General features: G+C 40.8%; 1 protein-coding gene across 2 annotated transcripts in view; it reads left to right on the forward strand.

Moving 5' to 3' along the window:
- Positions 1-15,802, forward strand: part of Nkain2 (sodium/potassium transporting ATPase interacting 2) — a 1,053,674-nt gene that overhangs the window by 1,014,526 nt on the left and 23,346 nt on the right. For both annotated transcript variants that reach the window (XM_085689941.2, XM_048425402.3), the window contains exon 5: positions 13,829-13,889. In XM_085689941.2, coding sequence (XP_085546067.1) covers positions 13,829-13,889 — 61 coding nt within the window. The remainder of the gene's footprint in view (positions 1-13,828; positions 13,890-15,802) is intronic.

The raw sequence follows: 15,802 nt of genomic DNA on the forward strand, positions 1-15,802 counted from the left end.
AGATCTGCCTGCTTCTACCTCTCCTAAGAGCTGGGGTTAAAGGTGTATGCCACCAGGCCCTGCTTCTGGCAATTTCTTGACATTTACTTCTGGACTCTGAAGCTACAGGTGTTCCACATGCTCCTTAACTCATAATACATTGCTTCTCAAATACAGCAGAAATGTTAGTACAGTCTTAGCACTTTCTTTTCCCAAAGGTACATACAGACCTAATACCAGTTACTTTGGTGTCTGATATTCTAATACAAACAATCTTCTAGCCTCCTCTTGTCAGAACAATTCACACTAATATTGTCATCCCTAGAACATCACACTCATCTCTGTGAAAACACTGGTCATTTTAGCCTTGTCTATAAATGATAGACTACCAAACATGAACTAACTTAAGTTTTGTAAATGCCTTACTTTTTGCCCTAGAAATTTTGCTGTAAGTTTTACTATCATCTCTGAGACGCAGTTATGCCAATTTGTACCCCTCGCCTCTCAGAAACTTCAATATGTGCTGATTTTGCCCCATCCGTGTGACACTCTTGGCTGTTTACCCTTCACTTGATGTTTTAAAACTATGTTTTCTACATCAAGTCATCCATCAGAAGCCAACCAAGGATTCTACTGTGCATTTCAAATGTACAACTGTAAACTTAGCTTTATCATTGCAATAGTGTGTGGTGTTAGTAGATGTTTACATTTTCCATTACTTGCAATGGGTGGCTTTGGGAAAAGGACTTGTTTGACAACACATTGACCTTTTCTTTCACCACCTCCCAAAAGCAGGTACATTGAGTGGCTGAACTACTGCTCTCAATGGAATTTTTAAGATTAATCTAATATTTCACCTCTGAGAGAAATTTTCGCCATGATGACATTTACACTTTATCAGCCATCTTTCATGCTGCCCGAATAGCCCTTCACTTTTAGTTTTACTGGTAATACATAAGACCCATTTGAAATTGGTTATGTTTTCAGTAAGACTGGACAGAAGACATTGACCAGGCTCCAGAGAACAAACTGTAATAGACATGATCAGCTAAGGCACTGAGAGCATTTGGTTCAGTCCATTTTCTACCCCTCAGTAGATAATACAAGTTCACAACTATGTCTACTTTTATCTAATCTTTTTAAACATGTTAAATACAGTCACATTTGATGATGTAGCACAATGCCGAAAAGCTGTTATTAAGCTATGTTTTTGATAGATGGAGAATCTCTTTAGATTCGAGAGGGCAGTGAACATTCACAGTAGCCCTAAAGGCAATCTTTCATGAATGACTGTAGGTTGAATACTGTTCCTGGATTATTCAGAGCAAGAAAATCTGCCACATAATGGTCCAACCAGTCAAATAGTGTGAAATAAGAATCATCTGATGGACAGCCAAGATGGCCTACCAGCCCACACAGTGAAATACCTCATTAAAGGCTCCTTATTAAGAACATCAACATAATCATTAGAAATCTTTGCTGAAGCAATCTACAGTTATGTAAATGGAATATGAGTTTTGGAAAGAGTGGATAAAAATCATCAACAATGTGAAAGTGTAGTCTGTGAGTGTATAATAGCGTTATGTTCTAATTCCCACTATAAAAGTCATAGTCTCAGAGCAGGAGAACGATGAATTCAGACTAGAAAGGGACTAATTTGGTTGAAACACAACCTAAATCCTAGCTCATTTAGAACAAGAGATAACTGCACATAATAAACTTATGCACAAAATAAAGCCACCACCTCCACCCACCCCCACAGTCAAAAGAGAAAACTGAATGATGACTTGATATTATCCAGTATCTGAAACCCTGTGGAGTTCCATAGTAGACTAAAGGCCTTACTTTAAATGTCTTTGTATTTTGAAAAGCAAGTACAGTAGTTCACCTAAATATACCTAAAATTTTAAAAACACACTACAAAAGGTTTTTAAACAAAAATTTTAAAACCCTAAAGTACACTGATTTCTATTAATTTTTATTATGAGATAACATACAATCATAAAAGATAACATGAAAACCCCTGTATCGCCTTCATCGTTTTCCCTTAGCAGTAACATGTTCCTCACATGAGCTAGTACAGCCATTGTGGAAAGCGCCATGGAGGTCTCTAAAAGCTTACAAAGATGGCTATTCCATGACTTGCATATCCCACTCCTCAGTACCGACTCAGAGGACCCCTGTTATTGTTGCTCTCTTCACAATGGCAAGGAAAAGGATCACCCTAGCTGTCCATCACCCAAATGAGTGGGATAAAAATGTAGTCTATACACAATACAGTTTTACTTAGCTATAAAGACAAATGATATTTACATGTAGAGGAACAGATAGGAAAAGCTTTACATTTAAAGTTACCTGAGCTCAGAAAGATAAAAATTGCATGGCATCCCTAATGTGCGGATCTTTACTTTGGATGTTTATATATAGTAGACAAGGAGTGTGAGAGAAGGTATAGGTTATAAAACCAGATGGAATATCCAGAAAGGAGAACAAGTGTTGTTAGGAAAGGTGGGGGAGAGTGAAGGAAGACACGTAAGGGAAGAGGCTACTGAGGCTGTGGGAATACAGGGAGGGTACTTTACTTCAACTGTCAGCTTGACAGTTGATGTGGAAGAAGAGTTTTAATGATTCATTGTCTAGATCAGGTTGGACTCTGGGCATGTCTGTGCCTAGTTGTCTTGATGCTCCATGAATTTAAAGCAGTGGTTCTCAACCTGTGGGCCGCAACCCCTTTTGCCAAACCTCTATCTCTAAAAATATATTTACATTGTGATTCATAACAGTAGCAAAACTGCAGTTATGAAGTAACAATGAAAATGATTTTATGGTTGCAGATCAGCACACCGTGAGGAACTGTATTAAAGGTAGCAGCATTAGGGTGGTTGAGAACCAGTGATTTAGGAAGACCCATCCCACTGTGAGAGACACCATTCCCAGGCAAGGTGATCCAGAACTGGATAAAAGGAGAGAAAGCTAGCTGAGAGCACACAAGCAAGGGCACATTCATTTCTCTCTGCTCTTTACTGTGGTTGACATAAGACTGAGTTTCTGCCTTAACTTCTCCTTACTGAGAGACCAAGAAGTGTGAACTAGATAGAACCTTTTCTTCCTTAAGTGACTTTTGGTCAGGGTGTTTTATTATGATCACAACAACAAACAAACAAAAATGTAACTAGAACAGAAATTGGTACTTAGGAAATTATAGTCGCACTTTTCTTTGTGCCACCAGCTCCCAAATAAATGACAGGAAGGCTTACTATTAATTATGAAAGCTTAGTCTTAGTTTAGGCTAAGACCCACTAGCTCATATAATTTAAATTAACCCATATTTTCATTAATATGCATTCTACCGTGGGGCTTTTGCCTCTCTCCCATTCTACGTGTCCAACTCCTTCTGTGCCTCCAAGCTTCCCTCTCTCATACCTAGAGTCATCCCAAGTTCCTCTCCTTTTCCCAAAAGTCCCACCTATCTCTCCTGCCTACCAAACAGCCAATTGTCTCTTTGTTAAATCAATCATAGTGATACATCTTCACACAGTGTAAACAAATATTCCACAACAGGAAATGGGGTTGTTCTTTGATGAAATTCGTCATATTATTTGGAGGAGGAAATGTAGAGATTTTGGAGCTCTAGGGCAGAACTTAATGTGCCATTAGTGGATCCTTGGGAGGAGAGAACGCTGAAATGTGCTGATGGAAGATTCAGCCCATGGTATTTCAGAGGCAAACAGGGATTTTAGCAAGAACTAGGCCAGGAGCGATTTGTGTGATATAGTGCCAAAGAATCCGTGTGTGTTGACCAAGCTGAGGCTGAAAAGTCAGCTGTGCTTGACAGGAGTTCGACACCACTGAGGTGAACTCTTGCCTCACTGGAGCAGTGGGAGAGGCTTTCTTCACAGCCACCACACAGAAACTGGTTCAAGGGGATCTGACTGCAGCTCAGGCTGGAAGCAGAACTTGGTCACGTTCTAAGAATCTTTCAAGCAGTACTGGTTTGGAACGTATGAAACATGGAAGACTGAGAGGTCATAGAGACTGGCAGTGGCACCTTGTGGCAGGGTCAGAATCCCTGCAGAAAGGCCGGGGCAGAATGTAAAGCCTTGGTTGCCATTGGGATTTTGGAGATGACTGAACCACTGGAGTGCCCTCCAAAGATAGTGGCAGATGTGGGTTGCAGCTGTACTAGCAGGACAGCTCCACGTTCTGCACATGGCAAAACTGGAAAGACGGGGATGCCCAAGCCCTTTAGACTCCAGAAAATTATGTTAAGAGTCGGTCCCAGATGCTGAACATTGATTTATACTTCTAAATTTTAGTTTCATTTTGGCATGATTGGTTATACACCCTAGTTTTTCCTCTCTTTGAAGAAGAAGGCTTAAGTGCGTGGCTTTTTTTATAATACTGTGGGAAGCCACAGTTAAGAAAACTTTGAATTTTCACAGAACTTTGGACTTCTGAAATATTGGAATTTTTGAAGACTTCGGGGGCTTTGGGGAGTTAGACTATGTTTTATATTATTATTTTTATGTTACTATTTTAACATGAGACTCTGGGGACAAAAGATGGAAAGTTAAGTTTCAAGTGACATGTTTGCAAGTCAATTTGATAAGGGATGGACTGTGCTGGTTAGTTTTAGCCAGAAACTTATATCATTTTTTAAGGTAAAGCTTTTTAAATAGATTTAACTAGTTGAAATAGACTTTTAACATCCCATTGGGAGGATATTGTTAATGAGAAATTATCTAGAGCAGACTAGCCTGTGAGCATGTCTATGAGGCTTTTTTGATTGATAATTAATGTAGGAAGACCCAGACAGTGTGGGCAGCACCATTCCCTAGACAGAGGCTCCTGAAAAACTGGAGAGAATGCTAGCTAAAGTCAAACGAGCAAGCAAAGATGCATTTATTTTTCTCCCTGCTCTTGACTGTAGGTGTAATATAACTAGTTGCCTGAGTCCTGCCTTCATTTCTCCTAAGTTGTTTTTTATCAAGGTATTTGTCATAGCAACAAAAATTTAAGTAGAATGGGGAAAGAGGGGAGAAAAAGAGGGAACAATTGGCAAAAACCAATTTTGAAAAATGCTATAATTGGCATGTGCTGGCTTTTTGGGATCCTTGTCTATTTGGATGCTCACCTTCCTAGGCCTGGATGGAGGGGAGAGGGACTTGGACTTCCCACAGCACAGGGTACTCTGCTCTCTCTTAGGACTGGAGGGGAAGGGGAGGAGGGGGAGTGAAGGAGCAGGGGAGCGGGAGGGAAGAGGATGGAGGGGAGAAAGAGGAAATTTTGATTCCTAGTATTAATAAAGTAATTAAAAATAAAATGCCATAATAAAACTCAATACCTTGTATTCTAGAATATCCACTTTCTTTTAACCCCTACCTCTGTGCCTCTAGGAACCAGTATTTTACACTAGATTTGTGTAATTTTATCATGTAACCAACTAGTGCGGTCTGAGTATAGCAGTACTTGGTGAAACTCTCCCACTCAGGTGGCTAAGCAAAAGGATCTAGAGTTCTAGGCGAGCCTAGACCACATACTAAGAATGTGTGTTTTAATATAAGCAAACAAAGTATGTGGAATTAAATGACAAAACAATTTGCGGAGCTCGAGAGTTGGTCCAATGGCTAAGAACACTGGCTGCTCTGGCAGAGGGCCAGAGTTCAGTTCCCAGTATCTATCTAGAATGTCTCAGAACCACCTATAACTCTAGTTTCAGGGCATCTGACATCTTCTGGCCCCCGTGGGCCAGGCAACTGTGCTCACATGCACATACACATACATATAAATTAAAGGAATAAAATTTCGTCTAAATAATATTAAATTTTGAAATTGACTTTTGTCAAAAAGCACAGTTCTAAGGAAATTCTTTCAAATTGTTGCATAAATCAATAATTATTTCTAAGCTGTTGTTGAGCAGCATTTTATAGTGCAGGGGTGCACACTGTTTAATTCTCCGCACACTGAAGAACATCTGAATTGTGCCTCACTTTAACCATTGTGAGCAAAAGTGCTACAAAGAGTGGACTATGGTTTAGGTGTCCACATGTTTATTCCTTTCTGAAGGGAATGCTCCCGAGAGCAGCTGTTGAGTTAGACAGAAAACACGTCCACGGTTCTTAAGAAACCTGGTTTCCAGATTGATGCCACATAAATATTGTCTCTTCCTACTTTTAAACTTTTTGTCTTTGGTCTTCCAAATTTTAACTACATCTTATGTGAATTTAATTTAAGTGATGCTTTTTGGATCTTACTCCAATTATTGGAGTTCTTCCCTCCCACCTTCCCTCTCCCCTGTCCCCATCCTCTCATCCTCCTCTGCTTCTATTCAGACACAGGGCAGGCAGACCTCCCACGGATACCAGCCAGCCATGGTATATAAAGCTGCAGTGAGACCTTGTCTTCTATGAAGGCTGGATGAGGCAACCTGGGAGAAGAAATGGGTCCCAAAAGCAGGCAGCAGAGTCAGAGACAGCCCTTATTCTCACTGTTAGAAGTCCCACAAGAAGACCAAATGACGCAATTGTCATACATATGCAGTACAGGACGGATCGGGTTAGGGTGAGTATGGAGGAAAAGAGTACTGAGAGAGACAAAGAGGAACTGGGGTGCCTCTAGGATGAGCTGAAAACCTAGAACAATGGAAAGTCCCAGGAATCTGTGAGGGTGACCCTAGTTAAGACTCAGTAGGGGATATGGAGCCTGAACCTCCCATCTCCTATAACCAGGAGAGCCTTTCAGTAGAGGGATTGGGACCTCCAACCCAGCTGCAAACTTTTTGACGTACAATTTGCCCTGCCTACAAGATGTGCTGGGATAAGGATGGCATAGCAATTGTGGGAGTGACCAACCAATGACTGGACCAGCTGGAGAGTCATACTGTGAGAGGGAGCTCACCCCTGGGGACCAGGACCCAGAGTGGGGATACCCCAGAGACCTAGATAGAACCAAACACAGCTGGCAAAAAGCGGGGGCAATGAAATGATTCCTAACGATATTCTGCTATACTCTGCATAGTCCAACTGTCATCAGAGAGGCTTCATCCATCAACTGATAGAAGCAAATACAGAGACCCAAACCCAAATATTAGGCAGAGCTTGGGAAATACTGCAGAAGAAGAAGGATTGTAGGAGCCAGTGGGGTCAAGTACACCATAAGGAAAAAAACACAGAATCAACTTAACCTGGACTCATAGGAGCTCACAGAGACTGAACCACCAATCAGGGAACCAGCATTGGACTAAGATTTGCTTATTCCTATGTTGTGTGTATGAGTATTTTGCATTCACATATATTTGTGTGCAGCATGCATGCCTGGTATCTATGGAGACCAGAAGACGGTGTTCAAACCCCTGGAACTAGGATTAGCCATAACTGTGAGCCACCATATGAATGCTCAGAATCTACACAAGATCCTCTGCAAGAACAGCCTGTGTTCTTAAATACTGAGCCATCTCGCCAGCCCCAACCATTCGATTTTAGTTACAGTAACTCAGACCTGTAACAACAACATGAGCTGCCTATCCTCTTCTTCATGCCCAGTGGCTTTGCTTCAAATGGTCAGAATGCATCTGCACTTGGTCCATGCCCTTTTTTTTTCTGAACATTATTCTTCTTTCCCAGTTCTTTTCTGAACACTTCTTTGAAAATGTTGCCCCATTTGCCCTTTCCCCTCTATAGTCTCTCTCAAAGCCTTCTGCATCTCTCGGATTTGTCACAAGCATGCCAGCCTACAATCCGCTCTGGGAATGGCCTGCCATCATCTCTCAAGGGGATCGACACACTAATCTATTCTTAAAGAATGACTGGATTGCTTTAGGTGCCCGACTGAGTTGGGTAAGGAAGGAAGAGTCGACAGGATTAGCACTCTCTGTTGCCATAGTGTGGAAATGAGTTAAGGGACAGGAGAGGGGGAAACATTATTTTGTTTTCCTGCAAACCACTAACACCTTTCTAGGGGCTGAATTCTCTGTAGCTGTTGTAGAAATGCAGTTAAAATGCTGGGCATCACTTCCGGAGGGATGTGGACTCTGCCATTCTCAAGGACCACGCCCTTTTTACATGTGTAGAACAAGAGCAACTAGATACGCAGAGCCCTGCTGATTGAACGCTGCTCTGCCTACACAATTCCCATGTCTATTGCTCTAGAATAAGGTTCCTAAACTTCTATCAGGTAGAACGTTTGGTGGTTGCCTTAACACAGACATAGCTTTCCTGCTTCAGGATCTCACTCCAGAAAAGCAATTTTTATTACTTATCTTCTGCAAAAATCCATATAAATTAATCCAAGAGTGGTTGTAGGTATTAATGAACCAATACATGAAAGTAACTGTACTGCTTGTCACTTGTACAACTTTTTCCCTCCTGGCTACTTCTCAAATCTCCTTCAAATGCCAAATTCTACAAGATGGCAAATTCCTTAAGGCTAGGACTGTATCTAAAATCGTGGCTCTAACCAAGGGCAATTTTGCCCTTTGAAAAGGACATATGGCAATGTCTGGAGACATTTTTGATCATCTCAGTGGTTGACTGTCTTTGTTGTAGGATGGTACTGTTTAAATGTGCACCGCTTCCACAGTGGAAAGCTGCTCAATCATAAATGTCAGTTGGCAACCCAGGGTGAGTCTCCATGGTGGCTTAGATAGCATTTAAGAGATGCTCAGCATTGGAAACACTAGAGATTATTAAAAACTCTGAAACTGTCTACTCCTGGTAAACTTTATAAATTGCTAGTGGAAAGTTAGAAATAAATGAGAAATATATAGGTCTAGGAAAATTGGAAGCCAGCAGAGAAAGCACATCTACGTTTGTGTGTAGAGGTGACCAATTTAAAAGCTAAACTCCTCATAATCAACAGGCTTTTATAATAGAAGGCAACAGGATTTACTTTTGGATCAAAGGTGCTCCCCTGATAGTTAGAGAATGCAGCTGAATGCAATTATAAGCTCACCGATAAGCAGGACGCAGGTCCTCAGCTGCATGCGGAGAGAGTGCCCTTAATAATTGAGAATCTATCAGCGACACCTTAATGAGGAGTTTAAAAACACACTGGCCCGGAATCTCAGAATTTGTCAATACTTGTTACCTAGATTTTCATTTCAAAGTAATGAAGTGATAAGTAGGAATCAAGAGGAAAGTTTGTGGTTGAGAAAAAATTGCTTTGCAAATAATTCAACAAGTACTTAAAGCCTGAAATAAGAGATAAACCATTGATAAGTTGGTAAAACTTGGACACATAGAGTAAGAATAGAATGTGGAGGGGAAAGTGGAGAGTTACAGACTGTGCTCAAGGGACTTACACAGCATCACAGATCATTAACTAGCTAGGGCCAGACCCACGTCCCAAGGATAATGTGCTGATGAGACAGACCATTCAGAGAATAGAACCTTCCCATGACTCTTGGTAAATAAAAGAGAGAAAGGGTTAATGTCATCCCATTTGATCAGGTAAATGATCAAATCACAGTGTGACTTTTTTTTCATTTTTATTGTTAGTTTTTAAAGTTGCACTGTGGTTTGCTTTCTGTCGCTGTGCTAACTGGCCTGACTGAAACCAGCTTGGGCAGAAGATGGGTTCGTTTGTCTTACCTTCGAGGTTAGCACCCCATCCTTCAGGAAGGTGTGGGCAGGAACTCAAGCAAGAACTGAAGCAGAAATCATGGAGAAATGCTGTTTACTGGCTTGCATGCAGATGCGTGTTCAGCTACCTTTCTTTTACATCCCAGCCCCACCTGCACTGCCCATAGCAGGCCCTCCCACACCAACTAGCAATCAAGAAAATGCCCCCCCAAGACATGCCCATGGGGCAATCTAATGGAGTCAGTTTTGCAATTGAGGTTCCTTCGTCTCAAGTGAGTCAAGTTAACAACAAAATGTAGACATCAGAGCAACAAAAAAATAATGGATTTTGGATAACCAAGTGGTCATCCTTAAAAACATTAATTTTTTCTTACTCATCAGGCTGTGTCTATATAAGTATTTATTACATACATACATACATACATATATACATACATACATACATACATACATACATATATACATACATACATACATACATACATACATACATACATATATAATAATCAAAGAATAAAAGGCCAAGAATTGGAGAGGGAGGGAGTATGGAAGGCGATGCGTGGAGAAGAGGAAGGGGGAAGTAATATAACCACAATTTTTAATTAAAATAAGCTTTTTAATGGGTCTTGTGCTATTTCATATATTTAATACATTATAATTTGTTCAGGTTTTTCTGTTTGTTAATAGATATTTTACATTTTATTTTAATTAAAACAGGCTACCTGTTTGTAATTTGCCTTTTTTCTTTTCTTTTCTTTTTCTTTTTTTTTTTTTTTTTTTTTTTTGATTTTTCAAGACAGAGTTTCTCTGTAGCTTTGGAGCCTGTCCTGGAACTGCCTGTCACTGCCTCCAGAGTGCTGGGATTAAAGGCATGTGACACCACCACTCAGCTAGGTTTGCCTTTTTTAAGAAAGAAAAATAAATGAATAACTTCATTGTCTAGGATTTTGTTACAGACACAAAATAAACCAGTTTGGAGTTGGTAAATGTTCAGGTCTCTCTGCATGTCACTCTTTCCCGAATACTTAATGATCATCATACATAAAGTCAGCTAGAGAACCTGAAGATGACCATCTCTAAACATTTTCTCCCTTTTGAAAATATATATATATATATTTCCTTTGCTCCTGAAAAGTTTCAATGTGTGCTTTGGGTCAGTTTTATATGCTGCTTTTGGGATCAACTCTCTCAACTTTTACCATGAGACCTTTTTCTCTCACTGGGTCTTGGGATCATCCTGCGTATTTTTGTAATGTGTGGAGCTTGAAACATTGAGTGGCCAATCCCTCATATGTCTCCCAAGCAAAGCCAATAGAGTTCCTTTTAACCCAGGAACAGAGTACGTTTATTGGGTTTCCCTTTAAGGCCTGCACCATTCATGGGGTGTTCCCCTCGACACGGCCACATTTTGGGGTGGGAAAGAACAGGTGTCTTCTCTCTTCAGCATCTTTATCATCTGGTCCTCATAAAAGTCCTAAGCTAGAGTCTTGGCAAGTTCGCAGGATATACAGCAGAAAGCTGAATTTCAGAATTTCAGGAGACAAAGCAAAACGATAATTAATCAATACATTTCAAAGACAATGAAAACCAAGACAAATAAAACAAACAAATAAAAAAATGCTTCAAAGTTTCAAAAGCAAACAAAATGCTGACCAAAATGTCTTTAGAGGTCTGAAAGCAACCAAATAAACCAAACCAAAATACCCAGGCCAAAATACTATCAAAGCAAAGAAACGAATCAGATACCATAAACAAAATACTTTAAAAACATATGAAAAGGCTATCAAAGTCGGATCCTTCTTAGCCAGCCCAGAACAAACAAAATGGACCACTGACCAAACTAAAGGAGTCTGGAGGCCCAGGAAGAACTCAGCAACGATTCCCTGAGGATAGGACTCCTGCCTGGACTCAAGGAGTCTATGCAAACACTGATTTTCATTCAAGTGATTCCTCCACCGAAAAGTGAGCCGTTTTCTCAGTCCCATAACAGTCAACAGAAAAACTATAGCCCCCATCTTAAAGGGATTAGAAGTTTATTCTGGAGCCTTTTTGAGTGACTACGACCTAGGAACCCAGATTTAGGTTACCCTGCATTTCGTGTTGCTGTATCTAAGCAGTTTCAAAAAGGCTTTACGGCTTTATACAACAGAGAAAGGTGTAACTCACGGCAAGTTTAAGACCCATTAGTGGGTACATCCGAAAGGTAGGTCCACCGAAACAGGGGAAGTTTTCCTTTAAGTTCAAGAGGTTATTTAATGGCATCTTTAGGTTTTGCACTGGTAGAAGATAGTTGCCTGCTAAGGCAATAGATTCTGAGAGGTTACCTGTTGGCATAAGTTTTAGTTCTGATAGAGGGGGAGGGAAATGGCTGTTCTGAAGGGCCAAAACTTAGCACCATATAAGGTATTTAGCTTCCAGGCCTGCAACATCCCAATCTCTCCACAATACTGAAATTCTAATCAGCCAATCAGTCTCTGCAGACACTGAATACTTTCAGGAGGTTTCATTCGCAGCTAGATATAACTTCCTTTCTGAGGTTTTCATTCACAGGGTTCAGCACTCACTGAGACCAAAGCCTGGCTGAACTGTCACCACGATCACCATTCTGAGAACATACTTTTATTGTGCATCCACAACCATGTTGATCGCTACATTGCTCACAAGAGGCAGGATAAGGAATCAGCCTAGATGTCCATCCATAGACAAATGGATCAAGAAAATATGATACATATACACAACACAATTTTATTCAGCAATAAAGAAGAATGAAATCATGTCATTTGCAAGAAAGTAGGTGATAAACCTATTTGAAGATAAACCAAGTGGGTTTTCTTAAAAGATACTGAGAAAGATAAATATCGCATGATTCCTATCATACAAAATCTGAATTTAAATGTATATTTACATGAACATGTATAAACATACTTAAGACACAAAAGTAAAAAAGTCATAGTGAGGTGAGATAGAAGAGGTCTACAATGAAAAGGGAAAAGGGGGAAAAACAAAATATCTCATATTGTCTCTTATTTACATACAGAATCTAAAATTACATATATAACTATAATATATATGTATACATACACACACACACATAGAAGGGAGACTTAGGGAGAAAGGGAAATAGACAAATGAAAAGTGATGATGAAGTGCATTGGAAATGTATAAAAGAGCAGGATATGAGGATTAATTTGTCTGAAAAATATCTCATAATGAAAACCACTGTTTTGTATAATAACAAAACATAAAATTCAACACACTTGGATTGCTTCTGCTAAAAGGCACTTATCAGTAAATGATCTCATGTCCTATCGGAGCCAAGAATTTAATTAAATATGACTGATATGAAAGGGTACAGAGCCTTTCAATCTTGAGGTTTAGATGCCAAATGACTTCGCTGAAGTTCTTTAGAGGTTCACATTTCAGGGAACAAGGACTCTGGTGACCATGGGGATTGTTTTGTGAGACTTTTCAGGTAATTCTAGTAATCACGCCTACCTACAGGTATTGATCTCATTTACATCTCTGTAACTTCTAACAAGGATAGTCAGGATGGCTTGGTCCCTGTTCCGTGCTTCAATCAGAGTTTCTCTTACTTGCCAGGCACCCAGGCGACACACAATGGAAACTCCTTGGAGTCTTTTCTTCACAGCATGGTTTTATTTTTCAGATATATATATTTATTTAGGCTTTTCAAGACAGGGTTTCTCTATGTATCAGCCCTGGCTGTCTTGGAACTAGCTCTTACAGACCGGGTTTCTCTATGTATCAGAGAACATACAGAACTAGCTCTTACAGACCAGACTAGACTCAAACTCACAGAGATCCACCTGTCTCTGCCTCCCAAGTGCTGGGATTAAAAGTGTGTGCCTCCACTGCCTGGCCCCACAGTATTTTCTACAGTGAAGCAGAATTTGGTTTTATAAACCTAGGTCCTGACTTCAAGAAAAGTCTGCTATAAGTGTAAGTGTTGGGTCTATTCACGAATGACCATGGTTCTTTTCCTGTGTTTACACCAGAAATAATTGTTCCATGTTGATCTAGCAATTAGCAAATCACACACATAAACGTCAGAGAAAGATAAAGCGATATATCCATCTAGGCAGATGGATGCAGCTGGAGTCAAACATCCACAGTAGAGCCAAGATCCAGTGAGGAACCATGTTGGAAGCCTAAATGGGAACCCAACTGCATGTGTTTGAAATGCTGCTCCCCCAGGGAGGTCGAATCTCTGACCTTGGTGTGATATCTAAAGCTCGTCCCCTTTGTTTCAGCTGGCGGGCTTCATCTACGCCTGTTACGTCGTGAAATGCATAACTGAAGAAGAGGACAGCTGTAAGTATTAAAGCTCCACTCAGTGTCTTTCAAGTTCAAAGCTTCCTCAGTCCTTCCTGCCCAGCCTTCCTGCTCCGAGACGGTACCCCTCACCACCCCAGCGGAGCAGGAAATAAGCCTTTGGTGCCTGTCATGCTAAGCTGGTCTTCACGACAGTCAGCACATTAAAGAAACAGAGCAGCTCTCGTTTTGAAAACACGCTTTTCCCCTTTCATTGAAAGGATATTTCAAAAATCTGTTCTCAGAACAATTCTAGTAGAGAATGCAGATGGCAGATTAGAGACAGAAGTGAACTCTGAATGCAGTCAGCGTGGCTATTTTACTTCGGACAGTCAGTTACTGTGTATTGCTAACTAATCTGTTTCACCGAGGACTACAAATCTCAACAATCAATAAGTTGTAATAGTTCTTAAAACTCTCTCACCAGTTGAATTCCTAGTGGAAATCAATTGCTATGACGATGATATATATGCCATGACCTGAGATGGCATGACATAACCTGCTCTGACGTGGTTTGATGAGGCACAGCATTGGCGTGGCATGTTAAGATACAAAGTGATATGGCCCAATTTAATATGATAGTTATCTGATGAGATGACATGATCTGATATGTCATGATCTGGCATAGTGTGCAAAGAAATGACATGATATATGATATGGTAGATATATTATGATATAGCCCATGCTAAAACATTTTGAGTAGTGGGGCAGAGTGTGGTTGGATATGTGGTAAGGGGAAAGGAGGGGTCTGATGGATTCCTAGATGTCTATGCATGTATGGGGACTTAGAAATGCCTCTTAAGGAAAGAAGTGCAGACACAGCACACTGAGGTTGTTGGAGGTGTAAGCAAGGATGTCCAGTAAGCACCCATCATATGCTCAGACACCTTATTCAGAGCCTACAGCAGAAAACACATACGTGGATTGGTAAATGTATGGTCCTAACAGGTCATGTAATCAGCATCTTTCCAGAATCTCACTTTGAAAAATAAAAAAGACACCTAAAATACTCATGCTCATTTCACAAGACAAAAACAGGTAAAATTGACACTGAAGATACAGAATGCGTCCCCGAGAGTGGTTCAACTCTGAAAAATTATAAAGAAAATTATTTTGGCCTTTAATTTTTATGAAAAGCAAAAAGCATCCTCTGAAAGTAAACCTTGAAGAATTTGAGAGAGTTTTGATGTCTGGGTGACACTGGGGCTAGTATCATATCTTCTTGAAGCTACCTGCTTACCAAATTAGTGAAGTCTCCATCCCTACGAGTACAGCCTAGGTCCTGTAACTTAGTGAGAACACACTGTACCAATGAGGACAGGCTTTTGACTTCTGGGTGAATGGAGTAGGCAGGAGGAGGCTGAAGTTGTACATCTCTGTGATCGGTGCTCCCAGAAGCGAATGTACCCAGTCAGCGTCCGAGGGAAGAAGTGTCGACTTCCAAGGAACAATGAACCAGGCAAGAGCAAGGACACAAACTATACTGAATGAAATAGTAAGACATAGAGGATGATATACTGCACCACAGAGGAGTGGGGTGGGAGAGAAAGAGAGAGAGGGAGAGAGGGAGAGAGAGAGAAAGAAAGAGAGAGAGAGAGAGAGAGAGAGAGAGAGAGAGAGAGAGAGAGAGAGAGAGAGAGCTAACATTCCAGGCTTGCCGCACCCTCACTATGCAGCCAATGGTGACTTTAAGCCTCTGCCTGACTCCTCCTCCCAAGCTCTGGATTGCAAGTGTGCCACCATACCAAGTTTCTGCGTTGCTGTGAGTTGAGCTCGGGGTCTCCTGCATGCTAGGCGAGCGCTGTACCTACTGAACTACATCGCTAGCCTAACGACAGACACATTAATACAACATCTCTTTCCAGTGGGAAAGCCCTGAACCTGGGCTTCTCTCTGCTTGACCCCGTAGCCTA

The sequence above is a fragment of the Myodes glareolus genome, chromosome 1 (assembly GCF_982192425.1).
Source record: "Myodes glareolus chromosome 1, mMyoGla1.1, whole genome shotgun sequence".
NCBI classification, from domain to species: domain Eukaryota; kingdom Metazoa; phylum Chordata; class Mammalia; order Rodentia; family Cricetidae; genus Myodes; species Myodes glareolus.